Source organism: Leopardus geoffroyi, chromosome D3 (assembly GCF_018350155.1).
Source record: "Leopardus geoffroyi isolate Oge1 chromosome D3, O.geoffroyi_Oge1_pat1.0, whole genome shotgun sequence".
Taxonomy (NCBI): domain Eukaryota; kingdom Metazoa; phylum Chordata; class Mammalia; order Carnivora; family Felidae; genus Leopardus; species Leopardus geoffroyi.
Window position 1 is genome coordinate 7514411 of NC_059339.1, and position 15681 is coordinate 7530091.

The 15681-nt window shown below is 47.5% G+C and overlaps 1 protein-coding gene across 1 annotated transcript in view; it reads right to left on the reverse strand.

Annotated features, from left to right (window-relative positions):
• LOC123588443 (MLX interacting protein) overlaps positions 1 to 11806 on the reverse strand; it is a 61149-nt gene extending 49343 nt beyond the window's left edge. Inside the window, exon 1 of the mRNA XM_045459423.1 lies at positions 11249 to 11806. Within this exon, the coding sequence (XP_045315379.1) occupies positions 11249 to 11661 (413 nt within the window). The 5' untranslated portion in view covers positions 11662 to 11806. The remainder of the gene's footprint in view (positions 1 to 11248) is intronic.
• Positions 11807 to 15681: the final 3875 nt, after the last annotated feature.

The following is a 15681-nucleotide window of genomic DNA, read 5'->3' on the forward strand; positions in this document are numbered from 1 at the left end:
CGGCCGAAGAAAGTAGAGGTGAACATCCAGCTGTCTTCCAACCAAACATTAGCTGAACAGTAGACAAGATTTGCAAGTGTGGAGAACAATGCCACTCTGCTCATTTTTGCAGAAAACAATCATTTTCTACAAAAATGTTATTTATGTTAACACCTAACGGGTTTATTATTTTTTTCAGTGCTTTAGCAAATATTTTTAAATTCTCTGTTTTCATTTCTAGCATGGTAAACATCAACAGATATAATCCACACAATCAAAAGCTCTCTGGGCTTTCCAATATTTAAGAGCACAAAGGGGTCCTGAGACCAAAAGGTTTGAGGGCCGCTATTTTCAAGCATTTCAGAGTAAGATGCAGACATCTATATACTTCGTCCCTAACACACCAGCATGCATAACACGTCAGCCAGAGTTCAACATTGGTCAATGGTTCCTTTTGTTTTTGGTAAGATTTACACATAATAAAACGTACAAATTTTAAGTGTACCGTTCTCGTTCAATGAGTTCTGACAAATGTATGTGCAATCCCCTATCCAGATTACCCCCATCGTGGAAAATTCTCTTGTGCCTCTTTCCAGTCAGTCCCCACTCCAACCTCCTTCAGAAGCAAGTAGTGGTGTGATTTTTTTTCACCTTAGTTTCACCTATTCTAGAACTTCATGTAAATGAAATCATATCTGTTCTTCAGAGGAAGGGTTATTTAATTCAACATAATGTTTCTGAGGTTCATCGTGTTTTTGCACATACCAGTAATTTGACCTTTTTTTATTGCTGAATGCACATTGTTTCTACAACAATCTCTCTCAAAAACATAAGGGCCATTGAAGACAAATAAGGTTGGTAACCATGCCTCTAGTCTAAGCTCAATCCCAGCCCCTGCCTTCCCCCCCTGCCCAGTTAGAGACACAGTGGCAGGGAGGAGCTAGCCAGCGGCACCACCGTCCCGGAGCGCCAGCCCAATCACCCTTCTACCACGGTTCCTGCCATTTCCTATTCTCACCTGAGAAGAAAGTTCCCATCTCAATCTGTAAGAGAAGTTTATTACAGGAAATGGAAAATCAATACCAGATGACGAAGGTACTAGGCTTCCCTCAAAAACACGTCGGTCAATGAACGGATACACAAACGTGGTATGTTAACACACGGGACACTATTCAGCAAGCGCGAGGAATAAAATACAGATAGATACAAACTGCCACATGGATAAACCTTGAAAACAGGATTCTAAGTGAAAAAAGCCAGCCAGACATAAAAGGCTGCACACAGTATGGTTCCATTTATATGAAATGTCTGGAAAAGGCAAATCTAGAGACACGGAAAGCAGATCCGTGCGTGTCTGAGGCTAAGGTGGAAACTGGGATCAAACGTAAAAGGACCGGAAAGACCTCAGCGGGGGGGGGGGGACGGAATCTAGTTCTGAAACTGGATTGGGATAATGACTACACAACCAACAAATCGATAAACTGTATACTTAAGATGACTGCAACGTATGGTATATAAATTATACTTCAGTAACGTTGCTAAAAAATAACAACAAAAACTTGTCTGTGCAAGTAGATAAGAGTCCTGCTCCAAGGCAGAGAAAGACCTGTTTAATAATTCAAAGAACAAAGGAGGCATTTTAAAAGACCCTGCTTGCTACTCAACTAGAAAAGAGTCATGTAAAATAGCAAAGTAATACAATCATATGTTGTTTTAAGAATTCACTGAAAGTCTTTCGTTTTAATAATAAAAGGGATTTATAACTTAACTTCCTCTAAAAGGCTCCGTATCAAGCTATGAGGCAGGTCCCAAAGGCTCATCAGGAGACGAGGTAGTCCGCTGGCAAATGGGCCAGTTACCACATCAGCACGGGACAAAGTGCTTTAGGTTGCTCTTTTAGAAGCTCGAATATTGGGTAAATTTTAATCTACAAACTAAGTTAATTCCCCTACTTTCTTCGTAAGAAGCTATTTTTTGTCTTGATGGCCAAGTTTGTCTCATGGTGACAAACCAAAAGAGGGCACCTTCTTGCCTACGCCCACAAGCCACAGAGGGAAGGAACTGTAACAAGCGTTCAGAACGGATCCTCCTACTCCCAGAATTTTCCTCAACAGCAAAGCCATGCTACCTAAACCTCATGGTTTCCCTCTTCAGTGCTACTAAAACTCCCAAACCTCTGTTTCTACCTGTAGCCTGGTTCTCTCTGCTGTCTCTTTATGAGCTCTCACTGCTTAGCTCTCTACTCAGATTCTTTACGTCCACTTCTGAGACTCAAAAGCAAACAGAAAGGAATCCTGTTTCTGGAACTGTTTTTTCCAGATCTTGGACACCTTCCTGGAGCTACGCTTCTACACTGCCCCTTTCCAGAAGATTTTTCTGGTGATGCAGTCCAACCCCAAACACATGAAGAATGCTAGATTTGGAAAAGCTCCTTTAGGGCATGTAGGCCAGGCAATATTCCTCTACCACAACCAGACCCAACTGAGCAAAAACGTCTTTTGGGATATATGACAGCATGTATTTCGCAGGAAAAAACACTACCTTCCAAATGCCAGCTCAAAAGTCCAGAGTCTCCCCTCCACATCTGCCCCCCTCGAGAGGCACGGTAGAGGTCTGGGAGGCGAGACGGAGCACAGTGTGGTCAAGGCTACGAGAGGACCTCGCCGGACAACGGCAGTGCCCCTTACACTGACAGTCCCCTCGCAGCCCCCTCTTGGGGAAGCTGCCCCTCCCACAGCTCCAGTCACAGGGTACCCACAGCAGACAAGTTTAGTGCACAGCACAGCGGTGTCCCCAGCACCCCTGCCACTGCAGCTGACGGGGCCTTCCTCAGCTTCCTCATTTCAGTAATGGCCCCCGTGGTTGAGGCCAAAACCTCCCAGTCATCGCAGATCCTTGTCTTTCTTTAATCCTCCAGGCCCAGTCCACTGGCACGTCCAAATCCCACCTGAATCCATCCGCTTCTCTCCACCTCCACTGCTGCCATTCTAGCCTGAGAAAGGCCCAACAGCCTCCCAAGTGGTACCCCAGCTTCTACTCTTGCCTCCTACCAACTAGTCTCCACAGAGCAGCCTCGACAAGCTATATTCCCCAGGGCGGCGAGCACAAGATCCCACCTTGTCACCAACAAGGCCCCTTGCCTCTTGAGTCTCACCTTCTACCACTCACCTTGCCCTCAACATTCTAGCCACACTGGCCTTCCTTCTAGCCCCGCAATGTGCCAAGTTCATTCCACCTTGGGCCTTTGCCTCGGGCTCTTCTGCAGCCCGGAATGCCTATCCGTGCCTGGCTCCCACTCACCACTCAGGTTTCAGTTCAATCTAAAATGTCACCTCCTCAGAAGACTTCTCTGACCAGCAAGATAAAGTATCTTCCTCCCATCCCCCTATCACTTTCCTTCGTTCATCCTGTTTTATGGTCTTCACTGCACCAACAATATACATCTGATTTGCTTACCGATTCCCTTTGTTAGAATATAAACTCCATGCGGGGAGATGACTCATGTTCCTTGTTTACTACTGTATCTTCAAGCCTACAGCTGTGTCTGGCACCCAACAGAGGCCTGATTAATAACTTCTAGAAGGAAAGAGCCAGACTCATACTCTGTGGCCTGTGAGGTTCTACTCAGAGAGGAAGGGGACAGCTAGTCTCCCCCCTACTCCCAAACATTTTAATTGGAGGCTATGGGGCTAACTTAGGCAACTGGCAAAGAGCACTGATGGTAGCAGGAAGCTCTAAGCAAGGTCTGAATGTGAAACACAGGCCGTGGGTGAGCTCTGGTCAGGCAGATGCAGAAGCTCCTCTAAGCAGAAGTTTTATTTTTTCATGTTTATTTATTTATTTTTGAGAAAGAGAGAGGAAGAGTAAGAATCCCAAGCAGACTCCACACTGTCGGCACAGAGCCCGACCGGGGCTCAAACTCACAAACCACGAGGTCCTGAACTGAGCCGAAATCAAGAGTCAGACACTTCACCGACTGAGCCCCCTAGGCACCCCTAAGCAAAAGCTTTGACACAGAGAAGAAACAGGGCTGCAGGTAAGCGAGCCAGCTGGCAGTGGGCTAAGCAAGACTGCAAGGAAACCAGGCTGAAAACAGGCTGAGGGAAGAGCCGAGTCACTTCACAGGGATGAAGCGGGAAGGAAGGAAAAGCCCCCGCCCCGGGGCGGAGGACCCAGAGCGGCGGGGAACCCAACTCTAGTCCACACTAGTTCAGGCAATGCTAGGAACCCTGGGATCATCATGAGGTTACCAGCACCCTTCCCAATCCTTGCAATAAACCTGTATCACACGGGGAAGCACAAGAGGGTCCCTGATCCATGCAGCTGGAAGAGTTCTACCTACATAAAACACAAGTCCTGAGGCCTGGAATTCTAACCATAGACAGAATTCCAACAAAAGATGGAAAATATCATCTAAGATATTTGCTGTCTGCACTGCACATAGTCTACCCAAGAAAATGGGAGCTCACACTGAATTCTTCATCATCGTACGAATCCTTAAAAATAAGTAAAATTGGGGCACCCGGGTGGCTCAGTCAGTTGAGTCCGACTCTTGATTTTGGCTCAGGTTAATGATCCTAGGGTCATGGGATCGAGCCCTGTGTTGGGCTACATGCTGAGTGGAACCTGCTTAAGATTCTCTCCCTCTCTCTCTCTCTAATTAAAAAAAAAAAAAAAAGTAAAATTAGCTTTCTATAATATCCTATCCTATCAATTATAGTGGAGACTAAGGCTAAGACCCATTCTACAGACTTCTCCTTATATAACAAGGACCCTCCTATCACTAGATCCCCTGAACTGCCACCTACTATACCAGCATTAAATTGATAGAACTCGAGAATGGGCTGCTATGTGTTCCTGTGGTTAAGGAAGAGCTAAAAATGCCTTTTTATAGCTGAGTCATGTGTTTCAAAACATGACCTCAAGAAACACTTCAAACCAGGCTGTATGGCTGCTATAGTAAATGACCACAAAAGTGAGTGGCTTAAAACACTACCTATTCAGGGGTGCCTGGGTGGCCCAGTCAGTTAGGCACCCAACTCTTGATTTCGGTCAGGTCATGATCACACATTTCATGGGATCGAGCCCCACGTCGGGCTCTGTGCTGACAGCATGAAGCCTGCTTAGGATCCATCCTCTCTTTCTCCTTCTCTTTCTCTTGTGCTCCTCCCCTGCACATGTGTGTATGTGTCTGCATGTGTGCCCACGCTCTCTCTCTCTCTCTTAAAATGAACAACCAACCAACAACAACAAAAAAAGAACACCACCTATTTATTACCTTAGAGTTCTGGGGGTCAGAAGTCTGACGTGGGTCTCACTAGGCTAAAAATCAAGATGTCAGCAAGGCTGGGTTCCCTCTGAAGCTCTAGGGCAGAATGTATTTGCCCACCTTTTCCAGCGTCTGGAGGCACCCACATTCCTTAGCACACTGCCCCTCCCCCATCTTCAGAGCCAGCAACATCAGGCCAGGATTTCTCCTGCTGATCTCTGTCTGCTTCTCTCTGATTTCCTCTCCTATTTTTATGGACCTCGGTGATTACTGTGGGCCCACCCAGAAAATCCAAAATAATCTCCTCATTTTAGAGGTAGGTGATTAGTGGGGTGCCTGGCTGGGTCAGTTTGTAGACCATGCCACTCTTGATCTCGGGGCCATGAGTCTGAGCCCCACATCAGGCATGGAGCCTACTTTAAAAAATCAATCAATCCATCAATAATTTATAAACAAACAAACAAATAAAGGTAGCTGATTAGCAACCTTGATTCCTCTTTGCCATGTAACCCAGCGTATTCACAGGTTCTGGGGATTAGGATATGGATCTTGGGGGAGGAGGGGGGAGGGAGAGGGGTCATTAATCTGCCACAACAGTCCAAATGAGTCACAATACAAATGCCATTCAATGAAAGCATTCACCCTATTGTCCCACTCCATATCAACATCCCTAAAGCCCTGTTCCACAGAGTTTGTGTTTGTCTTTGCACAAGTGAAGATAAATAGGTTCACCAAGGACAAGTTTATGATGTTGGCTTCCAAGTACCTGAACTTCCCTTTTCAATCGCACATGTATTTCTTAATCACCCAGTATGTACCAGACACTGTTAGGATCTGTGGGAAAGTCAAAGATAGCATGAAGCGTGTCAAGTCAGGTCTATGTAACGATTTGTGCCAGAATCGATAAGGGTCATGGATTTACAAAGGAATGTGGCGTCCATTCCCTTTGGGAGGCCTTGCTAGGGTCTTGAGCCGGGTCTTGAAGGAAGGGCAGGACTTCATGGGTGATGAAGAGCGTGGAGCCTGGAAAGGCACGGAGCAGCCCAAGGCATTTCTTTTCCCCACCTTGGTTTCCCCAGGCCTTACTTTAGAAGGACTGGCACTTTCACCTCCTATAGAACCACAGGCTTTTGTGAACAGATGCGGGAGGCAACTTTTCAGCTCCAGAGTCACTGCCTTGGACAAGGTGCCTCAACTCAGCAACAGGACTAATTAACTCCCAAACTTGGGGTGGGGGTTGTTTTTTTAATATGAAACATGAGGATTCCACCCCCCCACACACACACCTAAGAAGGGTATTGTGAGAGTTGCTTAAGATCATGTAAAGAGAATCCAGGACATAGTAGTGTGTGAATTCTCGTCTTCTTCCACCCTAGCAAACAACCTCGAACCTCGTTTCTCAGGCGTTTCCCAACTGTACAGCCTTTCTTCATCCTTCCATCAGGATGGCAATTAGCCAATCAGCCTCTACACGAAAAGGAAATATGCTCCTAGACTACTAATGGAAGAAGACAGAAAAGGAATATGGAGCTTCCTGCTGGGGAATACGGTCCATAACTGCTGACAGTTAACATGGGGAAGGGGAGGTAAGTATTAAACCCTGATGTCAGGGGAAAGTATCCACACTTAGAGCAATTATATAAACTCTCAATCTCAGTGCCGCCATCAGAACTGGTTCACGTTTTTTATTGCAGACCTTGCTAATTATTCTACCACTGCCTGTTTTATCTGCCCCCCACCCCTAGTTCATGAGCTCGTCAAGGACAGACACTGCCTTTGTCATCTCTGTAGCCCTCATTCCCACCTCAGTGCATGCCCCGCAGCGCACACTATATAATGATCAAAAACTGAAAAAAGTGCAAAAGAAGAAAACCTGTTTATCTTCGGCGTGGTTGCAGAGTAGTAAATTTAGTCATTTGTGTGAACGGTTCTCATTTACAACTGGTTACCACACCTAGCATCAGAAAGTACCTCTACTGAAAACTTAAAATTTGGAGGTCACCGTGCTCTAAACTTTTAATCCTTGCTACTCCTTAAATCTGGCAGAGATTGCCACTCTGGGTTAGGAACAGAGAGTTTCTATACAGAGTACACATACACAGGGGTACGTTTTAGGAATTTGTATCCCAAGCTATCTTACAGGTCCGAATTAAAGGTCTCTTCAGATATCCATTTAAGCAGAAACCCACTGTCCAGAAAGCTACTGCTTATCCCTAAATACATAAAGACAACATCTCTAACCCTTCAGAAACATTCACACCTAGGTTCCCCAATAAATAAAGAGTTACATAAAAAGGTAGAGAAGTGAAACCAAAACCAACCACAAAAAGCTATCTACTAGATGTGCTCAGAATCTGTGTGGGTGAGTTACATGTGTGACATTCCTTAAAATGCTAAGAGGGCAAGAACCATGAACTATGTTCTAGAGTACATAGCTCCATTGTGGAGCGTGGAAAGCATACGCAAAGCAAGAATGTGTCTATTTAGTATTTGTCAAGCAAGCATTTGAAAGCCACACTAAAATACCCCAGTGAGAGGGGCACCTGGGTGGCGCAGTCGGTTAAGCGTCCGACTTCAGCCAGGTCACGATCTCGCGGTCCGTGAGTTCGAGCCCCGCGTCGGGCTCTGGGCTGATGGCTCAGAGCCTGGAGCCTGTTTCCGATTCTGTGTCTCCCTCTCTCTCTGCCCCTCCCCCGTTCATGCTCTGTCTCTCTCTGTCCCAAAAATAAATAAACGTTGAAAAAAAAAAAAAATACCCCAGTGAGATACGTCAGTTCCTTCAGTTTACAGAGGAGGAATCTTGTCCTCGGCTGGGTGAGGACACAGAATTGGATTCAGCCTGCGAAGCCTTCTCTTGCCTCCTACTAGACACATTCACAGACATTATCTCAGTTATCCTCACCTCCACCCTGCAGGGGAGTTTTACTCTCCCCATTTTATAGTGGCAGACAGGAAGGCTTTGAAAAGGTAAACCATGGGCGCTTTTCCTCCATCATCTATCACCTAAGTTTGCCTTGGGGAAAGGCAACTTCTTCCCCTCCAAAATGTCCCAGTAATTGAGCACACACCGTAGGACCAAATCAAGATGCTCTGCTACAGGGCTAGCATCACAGAGCAGGAGGGACATGGATTCTAAGGCCAGATGCACGGAGCTGGAATCACCTCGGCACTGTTACTTGCCCAGGAGGGTCACTGGGCACACTCACACACAGTCCCCACTCCTCCAACACCCTATTCCCCCACCCAAAGTCAGTCTCGCCAAAGACTTTTTAAGGGTTCAAGACTTCGCATGTTCAGGAACAGATCATATTCAGAATCCCTGGACCACTTCACAGGACTGGGGAAAAAATAACCACAGCTTCCCCTGTGCTTAGTTCCTCCCCCAAAGAGCTGCTGAACCTCATCTGGAAACAGCTGGGAGACAGCAGTTAACAGGAAACCAAAAAAAACAAAAAAACAAAAAACAGAGTGTAGCAGGGAGAGTTAGGCAGCTAGAACCAAGAGGCCAGGGAACAGACAGGAAGCTGAGGTTAGAAAGAGCCTAGGCCAGAAACAGTCTTGCAGGAGAGGAGGCCCCACTGTCCTTCCTCTAGGCCCAAGAAGGAAAAAACCCGGAAAACAGTGGCGAGGGCTGGAACCCCACAGAAAGGGAAGTCAGACCACCAGTGGTGAGATCAAGTGTGCTTTCCTCCCTACCCCCATCTCAACCCTCCTTCTCTGAGAGCCAGCTAATGGTCATAATAGGACAGCTGAGGTCAGAAACTCACTTCTGTTCTGCTGCTTTCTGTGCCAGAGGCTACAGCCCAGACAACTGGTTTTGAGTCATTCCTCTGTCCATCTGTATCACGGTTCCACACTGCCAACTGAACTCAGGGGCAGTCGCATCAGCCTCACATGGAGAGACAAAGAGTATCTTCATGAGAAATTACTAGGCAGATACCCACTGGAGGCTTGCAGCGGCAGGACTTGAGCACAGAGAACTACAGCAAAGCGAGAGAGCCAGCGGGGCTGGACGTCTTGAAGAGCAAGGTAAGGGTGCATTTGGCAATCAAGAAACTTAATTGAGCAATGGCTAGTTGCCAAAATATTTTTGAAAGAAGTGGGGGAAAAATGCCATTACTAAAATTCTTTGGTGTTATTTAATAATAAGCCTGTGGGTTATCCAAACTGAGGGCAAAGGGAAGTCTGGTTTATTTTTCCTTTAGCAGAGATTAGGTGAGATCTTTCTACCCCATGGCTCCTGCTACATAATCATCCCTTCTCTCCCTGTACACGAAGAAGTTTATATTAAAATAAAGAAAAGGATTAAGTTCTCTTAATAAAACACATTCCTGTCTTTCCCTTATAGTTTTGTTTGAAAAGGCTCTTGTGGTGTATGCTACAATCTAGGTGGGTTTGATTCCAACGAAGTGCTCACATTTTAAGACTGAGTAAGCAGGGCTAAAAGAGGGCTGCAATCTCAATTCCAACTCCAAAAAAAAAAAAAAAAAGAACATCTTCAGGGGCTCAGTGCCAGCTCAAACTGGCAAGACCAGAGAATCAGAGCAGAGCCTAACCAATATGCCACGCAAGGGGGATGGGAGGAGAGCTATGGGTAATGTACTGCAGCCATGTGGCAAACAAACCACCAGGGAAACCTTCAAGAGAGGAAATGGGGGGGGGGGGGTTTGTTTCAGGAACATAACAAAGGAACAAGTTGACTAATCATTTATTCCAGTGGGGGAAAATGCCACCCAGAGCCATGTTTTGACTTCAGGTAAATGTGTAATGTTTTAACTTGGATATATCTGGGTTTAAAGGCTCTCCCAAAACAACAACAACAACAACAACAACAAGGAGTGGGGGGAATGTACCTATTTTTCTTTATGCTGTTTCTGGAGTCTCCAAGAAAACTTTTCCTGTGCCGCCTGCAGAGCAGACCTAAGACAGCCCAAGCCAGTCCAGTTACTAATGCGATCACCCCCACTCAGCAGAGATCCTATCATGAGCTTGGTGCAGGACTGACTGCTCTGCACTGCAGATGGCCCCGAGAAGTTCTGTCGCTGAGGCAGAAGTCGCTGGGCACAAATACCTAACATGCGCACCAAAGAAGGAGGAGAGAGTGGAAAGACAGTTTATCTCATGAGGGCCAGGTATATCTGTGACTTAGAAAAAAGGGATCTCTGCCCAGAGCTGGGTCCACATGTCAGGGTGGTGTCTGGGATGCCTGCCCTCAACAATGCCATCTCCATATAGTGTTTCAGGGCTGACCACAGAACCTTCCAACTTGCCAGGAGGGCAGACTGCACCTCCAACAGCTGTGGTTCCAAAAGCCAACCTAGGAAGCACCCAGGCTGGCTGCTAAGGTGGGAGAGGGTGTCCCAATAAAGTGGATGTGAGAAGACCCAGCCTCCCTCTGCTGGGACAATAAGAAAAGTAAGCTAACATTTACGGAGCATCTACCTATGTGTCAGGCAGTGGGATAAAAGCACTACCTGTCTCCTTCCATCCCTAAAATAGCCGATGGAGGCTGATATTACTGTCATACCCTCTTCATAAAGGAGGAAGCAGGCTCCAGGATTTTACACAACCATTAAAGACTGGAACCAGCACTTAAGCCACCCCTGGACAGGTGCTCCGAACCACTACTCGATACTGCCGGAAGCACACAAAGCGTTTGGGGGAAAGGGTGGAGAGTCGAGTAACACAAGGTGCAGCCTGTATTTGCAGCTTTTTCGTGTCCAGAATCGGCGGCCTGGGGACACTGGAGGGGAGGGCCTGGATGGAGAACGTGAAGCCGGAAGAACGCAAGCCCTGCTGGCAGGGGAGGAGGCCAGGACACGGACCCCTCTCGCTACCACGGAGGATCCCAGACCCATAAACACTCCCAAAGGGACAAGAGCCAATAGGAATGCGTGCAGCCCCGGGGTCCTCGGGCGGTCGAGCCCTCCGCGCTGGTTTTGTCAAACTAGGAAGCTCCACTCGAGAGGTGGGGCCGGCCCGGGGTCGCCGGGTCCCTACCTGTAGGCCAGAGTCATGCACTCGAAGAGTTTGGTGAGCGAGGCGTCGATGGACAGGTGGCAGGAGCTGGTCTTGCCGAAGCTGTAGGTCTGGCACGTCTGCTTGTTGACCGTGTCGAAATCGTAGCCCTTCTTGGGCGGGTGCTCGCGGTGCGGCGACGACACCATGAAGTGGCCGCTGTGGATGATCTGCTGGCGGCGCGGAGGCTCCTCGCGGCCAGGCCCGGCCCTGGGCGGCGGCGGCGCGGCGCTCGCGTGGGCCCGGGCCGGGGTGGCCGAAGCGCAGGCGGGCGGCGGGGACGGCTCATCCGTGTCCGAGTCGTCGTCGTCCTCAGGCACCTGAGGCTTGAGCAGCACCGGGCGGCCCCGACTGCGGGGCCGGCGCGGGGAACACATGAAGACGTCGGCGGCCATGGGGGGTGCCGGCCGGGGGCATCCCCCGGGGCTCGGGGCGACGCGAACGAGCGAAGCAGACAGGGCGCCGGCCCGGCCCGCGCGCGGACTGTCCGCGAGCGCGCGGCGGGACTAGAGGGGGAGGGCGCGGGGCGGGCCGACTGGGCCGACTCGGCGCCGGCCCAGGCGTGACGTCACCGGCGCGTCTCGGCCAATCGGCTGCCCGCGTCGGCCTCTTAAAGGTGCAGGGGAACCTTTCCGTATCTAGGCGGACAAAAAAGCAGGGGGGTGGGGCGGGGAGGAAGGTTGCCGGAAGCCACGCCTTGATGCCCCGCCCCTCGCTGCCCCCACCCTCCCCGGGCTGCCTGAGATGCTGTGGGAAGCAGTGTCCAGGGGATGCCACTCGCAAGTGTCCTAGCCTTGGAGAGGCGTTGGACAAGTGGTGCTGTGCCGACCCCGCCCCACGGTCCGGGGAATCGCGCTGTGGGCGGGGCCGGGGCTCCACGTGGTGGGTGGAGGTGGGGCTCCTTCCCCCTCCCCCTCGCTGGCTGGCTCGGCCGGGCCTGTAACTGAGTCCTGGCAGCAAATCCCTTGTGTTGCTGGGCGCGTTGGTTATTGTCCCCATTTTATTGATGAGAAGACTTGAGTCTCTGATACCAAAGGCATTTTTCTAAAGCAGAAACCAGATCAAGAACGCTTCTCACCTAAACCTCATACCCACAGAGGTGGAAACTGGCTCCGCCAAGTTAAGGTGCTTTCCAAAAAGGCATCACGGTTAGTACGTGGCAGAGCCAACAGCTCCTTTAACTAGGTGTCAAAATACTGTCGTTATTGTTAAGATCTTAAATTTAGACGCTGAACCAGCCCCCAAGCAATTGTAAAAGGGAAAATTGTGAACCTTAGTTTTCTTCTCTTTCAAATAGGGAACAACTCTATGCCTCAAAATTGCGACAGTTAAAAATGATTATAAATCACTTAACACAGTGCCTAGCACAGAATGAGCACTAAAGAAATGTACTACAGCCTGAAGCAATGGAACCGACCTGACCAGAGGTACCTAGAAATTGCCAATACTCTGGACCCACAGAAATAGCAATTTCAAATGGTTCAACCTAATAGTTGACACTTCTGGAAAGCTGTCAAGGCTTCAGGGGCTCAAAGCCAGCCTGTGATGGCGGCCATGTTGGGAAGATGGGGTTTGACAGGGCATCAGGAGGGGGAAAGAGGCCCCTGGCCAAGAGCACCCACTCTAGTTCCAGCAGGGCCTTGAGCGTCCTCCATAGCTTCTCCTTTCAAACCAGTTTCACTTCCAGATTTGGGTGGGCACTGAGGGCCCTGCCCCACCCTCTTCCTGGCAAGGGCCTCCGGAAGAGGTGGGTGTTCAGAGAGAAAGTGACAAACGGCTTTTACCAAAGTGGCTGTGCATCCTCCTTCCCTGGTTGTCTTCAAGGACAGATAGGTCCAAGGGACTGGCAGCTTCAGGTGTGAGTTTGAGATCTTCCCCGTTGCCCAAACCACCCTTCCCAGTGCTGGTTGCAGATGTCTGAAAGGCCACCCTTTGACTTGTCTTCCTTCATCTGAAGACTTATCTCCTTGGTGAACTCTTAAATGCCCAGCCGCATTGTCTAACAAGAGGGAAATTGTTGAATATATTATGGCCTCGAATGTAACAGAACACTACATATTAAATGAAGCAAATATTATTGACATGGCAAGATGTCCATGATATACTGTTGGGTGAAAAAACAACTTTTTAAAAGTTATCAGTAGTTTGAGATCAATTTCAAAAAAAATACTTATAAAATCATATCTGTATGTGTGTGTGGGTGGGTGGAGAGAGAGAGAGAGAAGGTGAAACTTAGTGTTCACACTAGTGATCTTTGGGTGGGGTGATTCTCACTTTCTTCATGTTTATCTATTTTCTAATTTCTTAAAAGAAACAATTATTACTTGTATACCTTTTTTTTGGAGCGTACTCTATTTCTCTTTGGTTTCTTAGCACGAAAGACATCCATGTGGGAGGATGTATACTTTACTTTTTTAATTTAAAAAAGTAAACATTGGGGCGCCTGGATGGCTCAGTTAGTTGAGCGTCTGACTCTTCATTTTGGCTCAGGGCTTGATCTCACTAGATCAAGCCCTGAGTTGGGCTCCGCGCTGGGGGTGAAGCCTACTTCAAAAAAAAAAAAAAAAAAGAAAGAAAGAAAGAAACATCAATTCCCTGGGAGGACAGAACCTCTAAAGGCCGATGTTGTAAACTGGCCACCCATAGGCCATATGCAGTGCACAAACATGCTTTGTGTAATCCTCACCATAAATTCCTAAAGATTATATTAGAGAAAAAAACACGACTGGAGGAAAGCACAGTTTAAAATGCAGGAAGAAAAGAACTACCAAGAGTGAGATCTGGAGGGGGGTGCAAGAAACAATCAGAGGCTAGCGGGAGAAGGTCTCAGGGACAGTGTACTGGGATATGTGGAAATGATGGCAGAGAATCTAGGCTGAGGGCCTCCACCTTCCTTCCTGCAGAGTATCAGGCAGCAACAGCCACGTGCATAGAGGGACATACAGGACAGTGCTCCAAGAGAGCTAACAACCCCCATGAAGGACAGAGAGCTCCCACACCCAGCAAACCACAAGAACACAGAACCTCATGGAACAGCCATCTCTTCTCAAAAAATTGGAAGCACTCCATTATAATCAAATCAGCAATCAGGCAAACAGGAATTCCCAAATACAGAGTATTACAGACCAGCAAACGTCAGCAAACAGTTAAGGAAAGCCAGCCCTCTGGAAGAAAACTACCTAAGAACTAACAAGAAAGGGGGAAAGTTAACAGAACAAACAGAATACTTTAAAAATAATTAATAGCTCTAGAAAGAGTGTGAAAGATTCTGCACCCACCAAGCAACAACTCATTATAGCTTCTTTGTGAAAAGAAGCAAACAGAGGTCTTGGGGGAAAAAAAAAAAAAAAAAAAAAATATATATATATATATATATATATATATATATATAAAACATATATCAAATATAAAAATAATGATTTTGAAAAGCTGAGTTGATAGCAGAATGGATAGGGCTAAAAGAGTAGCAAGCTAAAAGATTAAACTGAGAATTTTTCCTCAAAATTCTAAAAGGACGAAGAAAGTAAATGACCTGGAGGGGTACATTCAAAAGTTCTAGCACCTGCCTAATAGTTCTAGAAAGAAAGAAGAAAGTGAATGAGGGAAGAAAGAAATAGAGGAAATAATTAAAGCAGAAGGAAAAGAGGGGCGCCTGGGTGGCTCAGTCGGTTAAGCGTCCGACTTCAGCTCAGGTCATGATCTCACAGCTTGTGAGTTCGAGCCCCACGTCGGGCTCTGTGCCGACAGCTCGGAGCCTGGAGCCTGCTTCGGATTCTGTGTCTCCCTCTCTCTCTGCTACTCCTCTGCTCATGCTCTGTCTCTCTCTCCTTCAAAAATAAATAAACATTAAAAAAAAAAAAGAAGAAGAAGAAGTAAAAGAAATTTTTCCAGTGCTTAAAATATAAGCATTCTGTATGGATCAATATAGGCTGATTGTGCTGTGATAGCAAACCACACCCAAATTTCAACACACAAAGGTGTGTTTTTTGGCTCAAGCTCCCTACGTATTTGCTGTGTGTCCATCACAGGTTGGCGATGGGCTCTGCTGGTTGTAGTCACTCCAAGACTCAGGCTGACATTGCAGCCACCATCTAGAATGTTGCCCATCGTGGTGGCAGAAAGGAAGAGAAAGCTCAATAGGTCTCACTTTGTCAGTGAAATGGTCCAGCCCAGAAGTGAGATGCACTCACAATTCATTGCCTAGAGCATGGCCTCACCCAAGTAGGAAGGAGCCAGGAAGTGCAATCCGATCACATGACTGTAAGTATTGGATGAATAGCACTGACAACTGATGATCAACTATACCTTTGGTTTCCAGAAATGCAATACTATGGATGACTCTCAAAAGCATTATGCTTAGTGAAAGAATTCAGACTCAAAAGGCCATACATTATTTGATTCCATTTATATGGCAT